The following is a 16,246-nucleotide window of genomic DNA, read 5'->3' on the forward strand; positions in this document are numbered from 1 at the left end:
AGGGTTCCACCCAATCTTGGACAAATCTCTAAAATGGCAACGAATTTACGGAGGAAAAGAAAAGGAACGGAGGACTTTACCTAGTAGGAGGGATTAGAAATCGATTCCACGGCTGAAATCTCCAGATCTGAGAGGGGTGTGGGGTGATCGAAGGGGGCATTGCTGCTGCTCTCTGTTGATAGAGAGGACCTGCCTGGGAGAGGAAAGAACTGCCTGGGGAGGGCTGGCCCGATGCGGCTTAAGTCAATGTGCACCGCCTAAGCGCTAGGCGCTGCACATTATACTGTGTGGCGCCTAGCTGTTAAACATTGCACGCTTGTTGTGGGGCCGCGCATGACCCCGGGCTGCCACGCTGGCCAGGCGTGCGGCGCCTAAGACCAAGACGCTGCATAGTGTAGTGCAGCGCCCGGCTATCAGACGCCATACAAAACAGTCAGTTTGTGAGAAAAAATCAAAAGCAGTTCAGATCGTGAATTGATTTCGCCGACAGGTCAAATATGTGTTTTTGCCGATGAAAATTATTTGCTGATGTGATGTCCAAAGTGTAATATTTTACATGGAATCTCTTATAACCCACCCGCTACCGGGATGAATATTTCTAGTTGTGCACGGGCACCATGGTGTTCGTTTCAAAAAAACATTTCTTGTAACCCATATTTTTTTGAAACTTTTTGTAAACACAGATGATACTACATTTGTGCAAAAGTTCATTACATTTTATTTTCATACGTGACATACAAAAGGACAAATATGTATTTTCAGATGGTCAGAAGTATTATCGTTATTGGGCCGTAATTTATTTTTCTATTGCACAGCTTACAAATTACTCCCTCCGTACCTAAATATAAGTCTTTTAAGATATTTCAATAGGTGTCTACATGCGGAGCAAAATGAGTGAATCTATACTCTAAAGTATGTCTATATACATCTGTATGTAGTCCATTAGTGAAACCTCTAGAAAGACTTATATTTAAAAACGGAGGGAGTAGTTTCAGAAATAACATTTCTTGTAACACATATTGTTTTGAAACATTTTGTAAACACACAGATACTACATGTGTGCAAAATTTCATTACATTTTATTTTCACACGTGGCATACAAAAGGACAAATATGTATTTTCAAATGGTCAGAAGTATTATTATTATTGGGCTGTAATTTATTTTTCTATTGCACAGCTTACAAATTAGTACATTTTTTCAAAAACAAATCATGGATCGATAGTGGATACATATAAGTTTCCACCGAATGATTTCTGATTTTCTTTTTAACTTTTAAATATGGCTTCTGAAAAAAAAAAATCAAAAAAAGGGCACCATGCTGCCCGATCACACAAACTTCGCACTCGCTAGTGGGCAACCAGAAAATGATGGCATGAACACAAGTGAAAGTTGGATAGCACTTGACAAGAGGTTCTTCCAGTCAGTGTGCACATCAGTTCAGCACCACACGACATAATCGTTAGCATGGTTTAACATCAGGTACAGCGCTGAAAAATGCACTCTTGGAACTTGGAAGCTGGCAAATGTTGTTAACAAACCTCATATATCTTCAGATACATCATCGTCTAACGATTCCTGATACCACATAATCGGTTATGGCAAGACACATTTGCGATACTGCTTACAAGACACAATCCAAAGGCACCCGAAATATCTGCAACGTGTAGTATGGTATGAATCTCATTCCTTTATCCCGGTCTCGATTGCAACTTTCTACACAGAGACAGGCCCTGATGGCCGTGAAGCTCTCTTGTGGATGCTGGTAGATGCTCAACACTTCTTTGCCTGCCTTCTTGCAGCTCCAAGTAAGAGGGCCTTCCCTACAATTCCGGTGTTAAGCACGCAGACTGCAGCCACTGTGCTACCGACCACCACCCACTTCCAGTTGAAACCATGTTGGACTGCCCTGGAGTTGTAGTCCTCTGTGCTCGCTTGTTCTGTGCTGGAGGGCCATTGATCCAAGGAGCCATCAGAACCAGCAATGCATGTCTTGGTGGTCACCCGAGCCATGATGGCACTGTGTGACAGTATGTGTTCTGATTTTCTCATTAGCTGATATGCTCTAAAGCCGGACTGCAGCTTTTTAACAGCACCCCACATGCCGTGGCGGACACCAACTTTAGCAACATCCTTCGGTATGCCCATGTCCTCATAGTGAAACAGAGTTACTTCACATGCCATGGGTTGCTGCCCATCTTGTTTGGGCGATTGAACTGCAATTTTGCACAGAGTAAAGGAACCAAGTGTGAAAAAGGTCCAAACAATTGCATCTCAACTTGATTGAAAACCTGGAATGTTCAGAACAAAACCAATCGAAGGGAATACTGGTAGTAAGGAAAAAACTTACCAGGTCTAATACGCCAACTCGAGAAGTACAATTCCACACGCCGCGGTTTTTCCTTCTTGGGCAAAGATGGATAAGGAACTCCCTGCAAATGTAAATTGCACAGGGCTATCAAGTCGATTATCTTATATGCTCTTACATGGCAAACAAGTGAAAAAATTCCACGCATTGTATGCCATCAATATTGAAAGGCTGGCCATCAATATTGAAAGGCTGGCCATGCAAGCATGCCAAGCAAGGAGGCACCTAATTCTCTGGGCTGAGATCCAGAGTGTGATTAAACAGCAAGCTAACTAACGGTTGAAAGTTTTTAACTGTGTGGGTTTGTTTTCGCTCACATAAGTTTTCTCTAATGAACTACTTACAGAAAGAAGAACATTATTTGCAAGCATGCCACACAACATTCCCAAAAACAGTGCCAAATATAAGCCAGTATTTTTTCTTTAGAAAAGGTCTGAAACAAACTGCTGAAAAAGTGGAGCAATAGAGATACTCATAAGCAGGTCTATCTTCTCTTAGACCTAGAATACTCGGAAGAAATTGCAATTGTCCAAACAGTTCAGTTACAAAAGACATCATTAGTAGAACATCAACCAAAGTCAGGCTAGCACCTAGCATATCACAGGAATGGCTTAATATGAAAACAATTCAAATATTAATACCAACAGCACCAGATGAGTACTGCGTCATGGCTGCAGGCAATTCAGTGAAACTGAAAACATGTCAAAATGTTGATCCTTGAGAAAGGGAAAAGCTGGATCTAGATCGACACAAAAGTGGTGAATGCAATATCCTGCCTTAATAGGAAACACAACTACTCATGTCAACAAGGTCCACCTTCTTTTCCAGAAGCTCGTCTCCAAAGAACCTCCGGGTTAAGCATGCTAGGCCTAGGGGTAATCCGAGGATGGATGACCGACCAGGAAACTCTTCCCGGGTGCGCACAAGTGAGGACAAAGTACCCACACAAAAATTGTGTTGGTCTATGGGGACCAATCTAGATCCCGCCAGGCATAACGGCTGAGAACCGGTGGTTGTGGCCGGGGCTTTACCAAATGATAACAGAGCCAACCCTCGTGGTTACACGGGCGTTTGCGGCTCTAGGGCGCGGGCATGTGCTGCATGGCGTCTATGGCCCGTCAAGGCACACGACATGGCACATGTGCCGGCACTTGACAGATTGAGTATGCCAAGAGGGAACGTTCCTACTGAGCCGACGAGAACGTTGGTTCCATGAGTAGGAGTGTATGTGACATCCTGATTAATAGGAATGATAGACTACTCAGTGCCAGAAGCATTAGTCACAAAACCTGCAGCACTCATCGAAGAAGAACCTGAAGCAGCAGGCAGATGCTTAAGTCTCACAATATCCTGCTCAGTCAAGGCGATGACTGAGGATGTTGAAGTAGAAGCACAGTCCCATAAGAAGATGTGCGCCCCTTGTTGCGCATGTGCCACTTCTTCATGAAGCAATCAGACTCGGGGTAATCATCCTTGTTGCAGTAGCCGCAATGAGTACAAGAGCGACCCTCACCACCAGGAGGAATGGGTAGGGGCGGCGGAGCACTAGAGCGGGTGAGGCAAACGCATAGCTGAAGCGTGTGCAGTGAGCACAGAGGGAACCTCAACTAGACTGAGGATGTTGAAGTAGAAGCACAGTCCCATAAGAAGATGTGTGCCCCTTGTTGCGCATGTGCCGCTTCTTCATGAAGTAATCAGACTTGGGGTGACCATCCTTGTTGCAGTAGCCGCAATGAGTACGAGTGCGACCCTCACCACCAGGAGTGGATAGGGGCGGCGAAGCACTAGAGGGGGTGCAGCAAACGAGTAGTTGAAGCGCGTGCAGCGAGCACAGAGGGAACCTCAACTAAACCAGCACCACGTAGGCAAGTCTCCTCAACACGAATTCTGAAAGCACCTCCATAAGAGAAACACGACCACGAGCTAAAACTTGAGTGTGCCCCGGCTCAAACTCCTTATGGAGCCGAGATAAGAACTCATAGACACGCTGAACCTCCAAGTCTGACCGCACAGCCTGACAACACTCAACACTGGCAAGTACCACAACCAGCAGTGCAGAGAGTGTCGAGCTGGCACCAGATAGCAGAACTCTCCGTGTAGAAATCATCAACAGTGGAGTCACCTTGCTGAAGAGCATCACCAAATGACTGATAGCAGTGTCGAAAATGGGTCCACATCTCAAAGACAATAGTGAGCCCATAAATTCAGAGGCAAACTGAGATAGAACACTGGCACTGAGAACAGCCGCAGCACAAGCATCATCACCAAACCACTGAGTGTAGGCAGACAGCTCATCACGATACATCTCAAGGGCACCTGGTAGTCCAAGGCCTGCTGCTCATAAGCAGCAACCGCAACATCATCATCAACCTTGGCAGCATCCTTATCAGCCTAGGAAGCATCCGAGGAAGGAACCGGTGGCATCGGCGGAGTAGGAGCCACAAGAGGAACAAGGCGCTGCGGACGGAAACACTTGCTAGGAAGAACGCTCCATAGACGAATGCCACGCATATGAATGCGCATAATGGCTACAAACTCGGTATAGTTAGTACCATCAAAAATCACCAGGCAATGAGGGATGGCGACATAGCCTGATGACAAAGACATTGTACCTTTTTTTTACCGAGCTTGGTCACAGGTGAGGCCAGCAACTCGATTCAACGGGATCAAACCATAGGTGGGACGGCCGGGTGCTGAACCAGGAGGCGGCATCGCATCGAAATTCGGACAGGCGAGCCGACAGGCACGGGGTAGACAGAGCAAGCCGGCGGGCGAGGCGGAGTTGCGGACAGAGGGCCAGAGTAAGCTAGCATGGAGCAGAGGTGGCGAGGCGGAGGATTGGGAGGCAAGCAGACAGCCAAGGGGCAGCGGCGGGGCAGATAGTGAGCGGAAGGAGGCAGGCATGGGTGGTGGAGGGCAGGAACAACTGAATGAGATCAGGCGGCTGCAAGGACTAGAGGTGGTGGGGTGGGGCAGCAGCAGTGGGAGGTACAGTGGCAATGGAGGAAGAAGGAGCAGCAGCTACACGAAGTAGGACCTGAGCATGAGTTGCGCGTGCAAAAAATTAACCTAGGGCACTAATACCATTTTAGGAAACTAGCAAAAGGGCCCGTGCGTTGCAACGGGAGAAAAAAATACCACACGCTTTTAATCTTTTTATAGTCATTTTGATTTATTAAAATAATAAGCTAACTAACTAATGTAGTCAGTCCTATCCTATTTTGTTGATAAATCAACCCGTCCATTGTTAATTCCACCATGATGAGAAATTGAGCGGGACAAGCAAAGCAAAACAAAGAGGCTACGTGAATTGATCAATGGACTGTTATCTTATTTCACTCATGGGGTAGAGAATGTGGGGTCAGATGACAAACTGAAGGTGGTGTTCCATTCTCTGTCTCTACAACAATACAATCTTACATTCAATACATTCATTCATCAGCAAACAAATCCCAAAAAACAAAATTTCTTGTCGGTGCTTGGCACACGGTTGGAGGCGTGGGGAGGGGATCTCACCAGATGATGAGTTCCTGCCGGAGGAGGGGATATGATGAGGGGAGCAAGGGTTAGGCGCCTCTATCTAGCCATAAGGAGTCGCCGTTGCCGCGCCATAACCTCGGAGTTCCCCGTGTGAGCCATGGAGGCCCGCCTCCACCTGCAAGTACTCCGCTCCGCCGCGCCTTATCCGCGCGCCGCCGCCGTTCTGCATCGAGCAGACGCATCATCCACAGTCACTGTAGCTGTCGCGTTGATTTGATCCAGAAGCTGTGCTCGAGCGTCGAAACGGGGGCAGCAAGCGGGCAGAGGTACGGCCGCGGAGGCGGGTGGGTTGAGATCGACAACAGTGGTGGTTGAGGTTGGCCGCGGCGGCGAATGGTGTGGCAACGGCCTGGGCACAGGCCAGGGTGAACCAGGGTCGACGCGATGCGCTCGAGCGCCGCAACGGGGGCAGTGAGCGGGGAGAGTTACGGCCGCGGAGGCGGGTGGGTTGAGATCGGCAGCGGTGGCGGTTGAGGTCGGCCGCGGCAGAGTGATGTGGCGGCGGCCTGGGCACAGGCTAGGGTGGCCCAGGGTCGACGGGAGGAGGCGATGCGTACGGGTATAATTTTTGCAGCGAATCGTTTTTTCCTTTTGCGTTCCAGATAAATGATGGAGCGCGGGTTGAATAACAAAAATTACAGGGGCTTTTTTATAAAAATGCCGCTGTGGGTTTTCCGACGGAAGCAATAGCCTCTTTATTATTAGGTATAGATATGCAACTTGTATTTTCAACGGGCTAAGGGCCAGTGTATATATATACATGTACAGGTGGTAAGTATGCAGGAAACCCCTCATACAACAGGGACAACATACAAGCTATACATGAAACATAATAACTCTTTTTTCTTTAACTTAACATAATATAACTCGTAACATATCCTTGGGCTAGATTTCTTTTTTAAGATCCTACGTTTTAAGACTAGTGAATAAATCTGCTCAACTGGTTTGTCATTCTTCCATAACACGCAGTAACACTAAGTCAAACACAAGGAAATAATAGATACGCGCTGGAGAAATAGGTAGGGAGAGTAAATAATATATGCCATGGCGCACAGATGTGTAATGTGTATTGTGTTACATTTTCTTTTTTAAAACATGGCATGCATACATGTTAGGATTAATTGATTGGGCCGTTTTTTATAGCCGATGACAGAAAGAATACAATTCATGAGCACTATTTGTCACATTGGTCGCCTATATCATTTTTTTACCTTGTTAGGATTAATTGATTGGGCCGTTTTTTATAGCCAATGACAGAAAGAATACAATTCATGAGCACTATTTGTCACATTGGTCGCCTATATCATTTTTTTACCTTGCAATTGTTAGGAATGTGCAACTTGTATTCCCATGAGGCCATAGGCCGATATATACACATGTACAGGTGTGGACTATATGCAGAGAACCCCTTATACAATGGGATAAATACGAAGGGGTACATGGCTATATTATATATACTCTAACACCCCCCCTCAAACTCATGGTGGATGAACAACACTGAGTTTGGAGAGATAGAAGCCATGTTGCGCTCTAGTCTGGGCCTTCGTCAGGAAATCCGCCAACTGTAACTCGAAAGGCACATACTGAAGAGCAATAACCTGATCATGCACACCAGCACGCACATAAAAAGCATCAACACCAATGTGCTTGGTGAGCTCATGCTTCACAGGATCGCGCGCAATGCTGATAGCACCTGTACTGTCAGATAAGAGCATAGTAGGTGTAGTGACAGAAACACCAAAACCTTAAGTAACCACCGTAACCAAGTCACCTCTGTCGTCAAAAGAGCCATCGCTCGCAACTCAGCCTCTGCACTCGAACGGGAAACTGCGGTCTGCTTCTTCGTCTTTCAGGCAATGAGAGAACCACCAAGAAAAACACAGTAAGCAGAAAGTGAACGGCGATCTGAAGGATCACTAGCCCACGTAGCATCCGAATAGGCCTGAAGCTGTAAAGAACTGGAGCGAGGAAAGAATAGACGGTGAGAGATCGTGCCCCGAAGATATCGGAGAACACGAAGGAGGTGACCATAGTGAACCGAGGTGGGAGCGAAGACAAACTGACTCAGAATATGAACCGGATAAGAGAAATCCGAACGAGTGACAGCTAGATAGACAAGACTGCCAACAAGATGGCGATAACGTGTCGGGTCAGGCAGGGGGTCACCATCAGTATTACGAAGGTGAACATTGAGCTTCATGGGAGTCTCAACAATGCGCTCGTCAGTAAGAGCAGCACGAGCAAGAAGATCCTGGATATACTTTTCCTGTGATATAAAAATGCCATCAAAGGTAGAAGAGACTTCAATCCCAAGAAAGTAACGAAGAGGTTCAAGATTAGACATAAAAAACTGCTCACTAAGACGGGCCTTTACAAAGGCAATATACGTGTCATCACCAGTGATGATCATGTCATCAACATAGAGAAGAAGAAGAGTCCGACCATGAGGAGAAAGGTGGACAAATAATGCTGGATCATGAGCACTGGCTGAAAAACCAGCACCAGTTACCACAGAGGCAAATCGCTCAAACCAGGCGCGGGGGGCTTGCTTAAGGCTATAGAGAGAGCGACGAAGACGACATACCATGCCATCAGGAACAGAATACCCAGGTGGTGGCTGCATGTACACCTCATCACGCAGCTCACCGTTAAGAAAGGCATTCTTAACATCAAGCTGAGATACAGACCAGTGGCGTGCAGAGGCCACGGCAAGGAGTGTACGAATAGTGGTCATATGGGTCACGGGAGTAAAAGTCTCGATGTAATCACGACCATGCTCCTGCTGAAAGCCACGAGCCACAACACGAACTTCATAACGCTCAAGAGGACCATCGGAGCGAGTCTTAACCTTGTAGACCCACTTACAAGTGATGGGACGGACACCGAGGGGAAGGGAAACAAGATCCCATGTACCGGTGCGTTCAAGAGCAGCAATCCGCTCTGCCATCGCAAACTGCCATTCAGGATGAACAACAGCCCGACGATAGGAAGTCGGCTTAAGAACAGCAGCACCAACGGTGGAAAATCCAAGGTGATCAACAAGCGGACGAGGGCGAGAACGCAAGGCATAGGGAGGCTGAGATGAGGATGACGACACATCCACAGAGGCATCCACATGACGTGAACGACGAGTGTAACATTGAGAAAAAGATGGAACAATGCAAGGTAGAATCGGGGGGTGAAGACGAAGAAATCACCGGAGATGCAGGTGCAGAATCCGGTGACATGCTAGGGGAGGAAACCGTGGGAGATGGTGGTGGCAAATCGGCAAGAGGTGGAGAGGCAGAGCTAGTAGAACGAATAGACAAAGGCTCGATGGGGGTGAGAGGTGTATCAGGAAAAGTGAGGAAAGAGATATCCTCCACTGTAAAGGTCGAGGAAGATGGGCATGGGTAGAAGGGACGAGACTCGTCAAAAGTCACATCCCGAGAGATACGCATCCGACGATCGATAGGATCCCAACAACGATAGCCCTTATGCTCATCACTATAGCCTAAGAAGACACACTCAACAGACTGAGCGGTCAGTTTGGTGCGTTCGCGAGGGGCAAGAAGAACATAGCAGACACAACCAAACAAGCGAAGCATCGAATAATCAAGAGAACGATCAAAAAGACGCTCGAAAGGAACACCACCATGTAGAGCAGCGGAAGGTTGTAGATTGATGAGATAGGTGGAGGTGAAGACGGCCTCAACCCAAAAATGAGGCGAGAGAGAGGCATCAATCATCAATGCACGAGCCGTCTCAAGATGACGATGCTTTCGCTCAGCCACGCCATTCTGAGCGTGGGTACCAGGACAAGAGAACTGAGAAAGAGTCCCTTGCTCAGCAAGAACACCACGCAACATCTTAGAAATATACTCGCCAGCAGAGTCAGCACGAAACACACGAATGGGCGAAGAGAACTGAGAGTAAACCATGGCAGCAAAACGCTTATAAATAGACAACACCTCACTAAGAGAAGTCATGAAATAAAACCATGTGTAATGAGAGAAATCATCTATGAAAATAATATAGTATTTATGACCCCCTTTCGAAGCGAAGGGAGCCGGACCCCATACATCAGAATGGACTAAATCAAAAGGACGCTTAGACACTGACTCACTATGCGAATATGGTAACTGAATCTGCTTGCCAAGACGACAACCCTGACATTCTAAAGAGACATCTCCTGAGACAGACCCCAGAAGACCTCGACGAACTAAAGACGACAAACGAGAACCACAAAGATGATCAAGTCGATGGTGCCACTGCTGGAAGGAACCCGTAGCAGAGGCGACCAATGCGGAGGAACTGGCCATAGTGGTGGCAGCGGAAGGAACATGAAGCCAGTCTAACTCCCAAAGACCCTGAGAATCACGGCGGCGAGGGCCGGCCCCAACCAGAGTGTGCGTGCGCCGGTCCTGGACAGAACAAGAGTCAACGTCAAGGATGACGCGACAACCAGAATCAGTAAGTTGACCAGCAGAAAACAGATTCATGGTAAGTCGAGGAACATGAGCAACATCAGGGACAGAATAAGGAGTGGTAAGATTGCCTTTACTAACGACGGAAAGAGGAGTACCATCAGCAATGAGGACATGAACAGGAGAATCAAGCGATCGAAGAGAGGACAGAGTGGAAGAATGAGAAGACATATGAAAAGAAGCTCCAGAGTCCAGAACCCATGGGGATGTACCTGACTGTGTAGAAGGTGGTTGCTCAGTGCGAGAAGCATCAGTCACAGAACCAGCAGTACCCATCTAGGAAGAACCTGAAGCAGCGAGCAGACACTTAAGTCTCGGAATATCCTGCTCAGTCAAAGCGGTGGCTGAAGATGTCGAGGTAGTAGACGAAGTCCCTGAAGACGATGATCGCGCCTGACGCAGGTGTTTCTTTTTCCGGAAGCACTGAGACTCAACATGACCATCCAGGTTGCAGTAGCCGCAATGTGGACGGGGGCGGCCCGAGCTGCCAGGAGGAGTGGGCAAGAGCGGCGAAGCACTCAAGCGAGACGAAGTCGGTGCAGCATGTGGCGTAGCAGGGGCTCGAGCAGCGAGCACAGAGCGAATCTCTAGTAAACCAGCACCACGCAAGCGAGTCTCCTCAGCACGAATCTCAAAAAGTGCCTCCATGGGAGAAATACGGCCACGAGCAAACAACTGAGCACGCCGAGGCTCAAACTCCTTACGGAGCCGAGACAAAAACTCGTAGACACGATGAAACTCCAAATTGGCATGTACAGCCTGGCAACATGGGCAAGTACGACAACCAGCACTGCGGAGAGAATAAAGCTGGCGCCAGATAGCAGAACTTTGTGCATAGAAATCATCAACAGTGGAGTCACCCTGCTGAAGAGCATGCTCCTGACGAACCACAGAGAGGTATAAGGCATCACCAGAGGGCTCATAACGCTGACGAAGACGGGTCCACATCTCAAAGACAGTAGGAAGACCCAGAAACTCAGAGGCAAACTGGAGCAGAACACTAGCAGTGAGAACAGTTGCAGCACGAGCATCATCATCAAGCCACTAGGTGTAAACAGACAGAGCACCATGATACGCCTGAAGAGCCTCCTCATAAATCAAAACCTGCTCATCATAAGTACGAACAACGGCCTCATCAGCAAGCTTAGATGCATCCTTCATAGCCTGATTAGCATCCGCAGGAAGAACCGGTGGCGTCGGCGGAGTGGGGGCCACAGGAGGAACCGGACGTGGCGGACAACGGACCTCGCCAGAAAGAACGCCCCATGGACGGATGCCACGCATGTGAATGCACATGAAGCCAATGAACTCGGTGTAGTTAGTGCCATCAAAAATCACCGGACAACAAGGAACAACAACGTAGCCCGATGCAGCAGACATTTTTTTTAAACAGGCAACAAACAGAGGCACCTACAGTTGAGCAGCCGGCAGCACAGACGGCCACGGGATCAGGCACCAACGGGATCCGACAGATGGGGGCGAGGATCCGGTGAGACGCGGCGGGATCCGGCGAGACGCGGCGGGATCCGGCAGTCGGGGGAGAGGAGACGGCGAGACGGCGGCGGGATCCGGTGGCGTGGCAAGCTGGATGGGTTACGGGACAGAGGAGACCGGTTGTGCTCGAGATCAGCTTCGTCGGGAGCTGGATGGGTTGCGGGACAGAGGAGACCGGCGGCTTCGAGAGCGGAGCGATCCAATCGGGAGATCGAAGCGGCGACCGGCGGCTGGATCGTGACAGGAGACCAGCTGTGCTCGAGATCGAGATGCACCAGCAGCCAGCCCGACGGGATGGAAGCGCAGGAGGAAGCGCAAGAGGATCAAGCACGAGTTGCGCGTGCTAAAAAAAATCTAGGCTCTAATACCATGTTAGGAATATGCAACTTGTATTCCCATGAGGCCATAGGCCGATATATATACATGTACAGTTGTGGACTATATGCAGAGAACCCCTTATACAATAGGATAAATACGAAGGGTACATGGCTATATTATATATACTCTAACAGCAATCACCTTAGAAAAGATTTATTTTCTCTGATCGGTATTTTTTAGGCCAAATGATATTGTTTGTCCAATCTGTACGTTCAATAAAATGTTGTTACAAACATGTACCAAATAACCATGCAACAAGATTTTCAGTTCAAATGATAAAAAGGAAATTAGACATGCCAAACTCGCTCATCATGTTACAAAATGTAACCGGGTCACAAGATAGTTTGTGACCCGAACATGAATGTTCTGCAATTGTTGTCATGTTACAGTATTTCTACCATCATTCCTTCACATACGATCAACTGGTAGGACTATATGGTAATAGAATCTTTCATATTATCAATTGGTATTTCACTAATTTATTGCTTACTTCTATACTAACTACTGAAACATAAAAGACACTAATACCTATTTAAGAGTCATGGGAGACAGACATAATATGTCACCCTGTTTTATGTAGACCCTTGGATAAAAAGGTATGGTTCAAAATTGTTTGAGAACGTCTTATAATTTCTCATGCACAAAAGTATTTTTGCCAGATACCTTCGTAACACAATAGTAAGCCTTCCCCGACTCCCAGATACGCCGCCCAAAAATGTATTCACGGTCACTGCAGAAGAAAGGGAACTGGAAAACAAACAACATGTTGGAATTGTGAAATTCAACAATGAAAGTAAAGGAATTAGAACTCATCGAACCTTTTTAATCCAGTGAATAATTGTGGTTCCATTCTGAGAAAACTCATCCAAAGTTTTGAAGCACACAAGCATGGGATCCCACTTTAGACGAAAATCATCATCCCAGAAGAAATCTCTAACCAGTTCAGGAGTAGCATCCTCAAATATGGTCTGGCTACAATGCATTATAGGTCCCACCTAAATAAAAAATACAAACAAATTAGAGCGCTGCACATGAAAAAATAAATGACAAGATGTTGACAATTTAGCCATGATATAATTCTCTGCACGTACCTACAGTTTCTCAATCAAGTAACTTCAGAAAAGAAGGTAGAAGTCTAACAAAACACGTAGTAGATGGATAAAGGTATACTAACAAGTCAATGACATGATAACATTGCGAAAAGAAATGGCATAATAATATTACCACAAGGGACAAAGCCCATTTCGCCAGAAAAAATTATCATGGGGCAAAAGGGCGCTACTGGACTTTAAATATTCATAACCAAGTACATGGGGAATTTATTTGAAGTATTTAAATTCTTCTTTGCATTTAGAGGCTTATACTACCAACCTCAGAAAAGAAGCAAATACTACCTCTTATAATGAAGGACCCTTCTTTTTCATATATAAAAATACTAGTATATCTTAGCATTTGTTTCTCTTCCTAGAACCCATTGACAAAACAAACCTCGGGCTCATGCCTCCAGGCCTTGTACGTCATGTTGGAAGTGGTACGCTCCATCAAATGCTGCCATGTTGTACGCCCACTCTCCTTATTATCTAAAAGTTGCACGAGGTGATCTAGGTCCTTCTCAGTGACAATATCATGCTTGCCCTCAAAAATTGACCTTGTAAAAAATATTTTTTAGTGGAAGAGATCGTTGGATAAATGTACATTGATGAGGCTTTTGGGTGCATTCATATATGAAGAATACAATTTATCTATGTTACAATAATCGAACTAAAGAAACTCATCACGATCAATCGCACAAAACAAGCAGGCCAAAATGAATTTAAAATGATGCTTATCATTAGTCCTTATTCTGAAATCAGTCAACTTTGGTTTTCCTATCACAATTCAAAGACAACCAATCATTTATTTAACTATTTTGCCACATTGATTTAGCTTATTCTTCACTGCAATGACCATGCCTACATCAAATGCAATTGTTCAAGTAAGTAGAAGACATTTAACCCTCACCTCCATGACCTGGCCATAACAGTAAGCCCAAACACAAGCGGTCAACTACAATTTATAACCATACTGGCAGTAACTAATTCTTTATCATAAATAGTGAGGCAAGGTAAGCTATATGTTGCAAATCCTTGAATCGTGCAATCTAAACCCAGAAGGCAAAGTTTCACATAACTGAGGGACACGGGTCATCGGTGAGCCCCAAAACACCCTAAGGAAGTAAACACTGCAAAATTTCAGCACTACGTATCCAATTAGAAATACAAACACGCTGACGCACTAATCTTGCTCCACAACCTTCGTAATCGGTTCAGTTTTACTAGTTCAATTTGATGAAAAAACTGTACAAGCTCCCAATATTAGTGCTGGTCGTTGGCTGAATTGCAAGCATACCACACTTCCGTTCTAGTAATTTGTAAGTACAGATACCCGAACCAATTCCAACCAACACAATTGACAAGTCAAATGCCGCCCCGTGCTTCACTGGCATAGATAGATTCAACTAGTACGCTCTCACCTGCCGTCGGCGCAAGAGCCAGCATCCCCGCAGGCGTCCGCGTCGTCGTTCGAGGGATCCTTGCGCTGGTACTTCCCATGGCGGCGGAAGGCGGAGGAGAGCAGCTGCGGCGCGACGGAGAAGGCGGAGAGCGCGGTGCAGGCGAGCCATAGGCGGCGCGCGCCGAGCCCGGGAGGCACGCAGAGGAGCCGGAGGCGGCTGCGGAAGCCGAGGAAGATCAGCCCGGTCCAGCGCGGCCGCCATGCCCACCCTACGAAGAGGCCGATCATGACCGCCGCCCAGATCGGCACGGCGCACAGCAGCACGTCTACCGCCATCTCTGCCAATGCCGGCCAGCGCAGGAGCAGCGCCGCCGCCTCCTCGTACCACCCCGCCATTGCTAGGGCCGGCACCTTCCTCTCCCCCTCCCTCTCGCCACCTTTTTCGTTTTTGATTGATTGCTTTATTTTCTTGGCAAAAATGGCGGAGAGGACGGAAAGGGAAGATACGAGCCGGGACGAGGTCGTTTCTGTCGGTGAGGCTGACCTATGGGCCAGGATACGCAGGCCTACCTGTCGGTGAAAGCTGTAGCGAGCGGTTTTTTTATGGAGTGAGCTGGGTTTTTTTAATATGCATCTCATTCATATCATAAAGTTTAAAGTACAAGTAGCATAAATACCGACGTAACAAAACTAAAAAGATAAAATAAACATCTCTAAGTTTGACACCAACGTGTGTCACTTGTCTCCGGCACCATCAGAGCAGTCATCGAAGAAAAGAATAACGAATCATCTTCGCATCCGAGCTCGGCACGGCTCTGTCGCTCATATGCAGCTTTGCGTACCTTTAAGGTGGCTCACCCAGAGTCAAACCTTTGCCGTTGAACGAATCAGAGCGGGACAACACCCCGGACACGCCATCGAATTGCAGATCTCGCACCCCATCATGACTACGACGTTGAAGGAGGAAACCATGTGTGTCATCCATGAACCACGAACCCAGAACATGTTCCGTCTTTCAAATGTCGTCGGTGCACACCATAATCTGCATCCGCTCCTCGACTACCTCCCAAGCTCCGCATTGACGCTGGAGCAAACACCGTCGCAGCGGCCGAGCCCGAGGACACAGGTCCACCACGAGGATGCCATCGCCGCCACGCCATCCTTACTTGAACAGACCGGTTTGTAAATCCATCCCTAACCATAGGACCGATAGCCTCGTCAGGGAAGGATCCAAATAATCTTTATTCACCATCGTCATCTCCGATGTCGAAGCTAAGACGATGAACAAACTAAAAACATAGACTACAGGGAAGGATTTGAGTAATGCTTGGAGAACGATGACATGGTGTATACAAAGTAAACTCAATCAATATGAATAAAACCCCATCATTTTATCCTTAGTGGCAACAACACAGAGACGCAACTTGTCCCCTTCTACCACTGGATACAGAAACTCATCCGTTGAACCCACTACAACGCACCCTTCTCACTAAATAAATACCAAACTAC

The 16,246-nt window shown here is 47.1% G+C and overlaps 1 protein-coding gene and 1 long non-coding RNA gene across 2 annotated transcripts; both read right to left on the reverse strand.

The window, feature by feature from the left end:
* Nucleotides 1–1,415: 1,415 nt before the first annotated feature.
* Nucleotides 1,416–15,244, reverse strand: LOC123426201. Its single transcript, XM_045109993.1, has 6 exons — nt 14,757–15,244; nt 13,733–13,892; nt 13,063–13,239; nt 12,908–12,991; nt 2,349–2,430; nt 1,416–2,214 (listed from the first exon to the last, which is right to left on the reverse strand). The coding sequence occupies exons 1-6, from the start codon at nt 15,131–15,133 to the stop codon at nt 1,772–1,774; spliced, it is 1,323 nt and encodes a 440-aa protein (XP_044965928.1). The 5' UTR covers nt 15,134–15,244; the 3' UTR covers nt 1,416–1,771.
* LOC123426202 lies at nt 6,753–7,265 on the reverse strand. Its single transcript, XR_006622099.1, has 2 exons — nt 7,222–7,265; nt 6,753–7,117 (listed from the first exon to the last, which is right to left on the reverse strand). It is a non-coding gene; the product is annotated as an uncharacterized LOC123426202 (long non-coding RNA).
* Nucleotides 15,245–16,246: the final 1,002 nt, after the last annotated feature.

This window comes from Hordeum vulgare, chromosome 2H (genome assembly GCF_904849725.1).
Source record: "Hordeum vulgare subsp. vulgare chromosome 2H, MorexV3_pseudomolecules_assembly, whole genome shotgun sequence".
NCBI classification, from domain to species: domain Eukaryota; kingdom Viridiplantae; phylum Streptophyta; class Magnoliopsida; order Poales; family Poaceae; genus Hordeum; species Hordeum vulgare.

Coding starts and splice junctions, on each gene's coding strand:
- LOC123426201 (XM_045109993.1), bottom strand. CDS start 15,133: ATGGCGGGGTGGTACGAGGAGGCGGCGGCGCTGCTCCTGCGCTGGCCG. Junction 2,431..12,907: donor CTTACTATTGTGTTACGAAG/GTATCTGGCAAA, acceptor TTACATTTGCAG/GGAGTTCCTTATCCATCTTT. Junction 2,215..2,348: donor GAGTTGGCGTATTAGACCTG/GTAAGTTTTTTC, acceptor GCAAAATTGCAG/TTCAATCGCCCAAACAAGAT.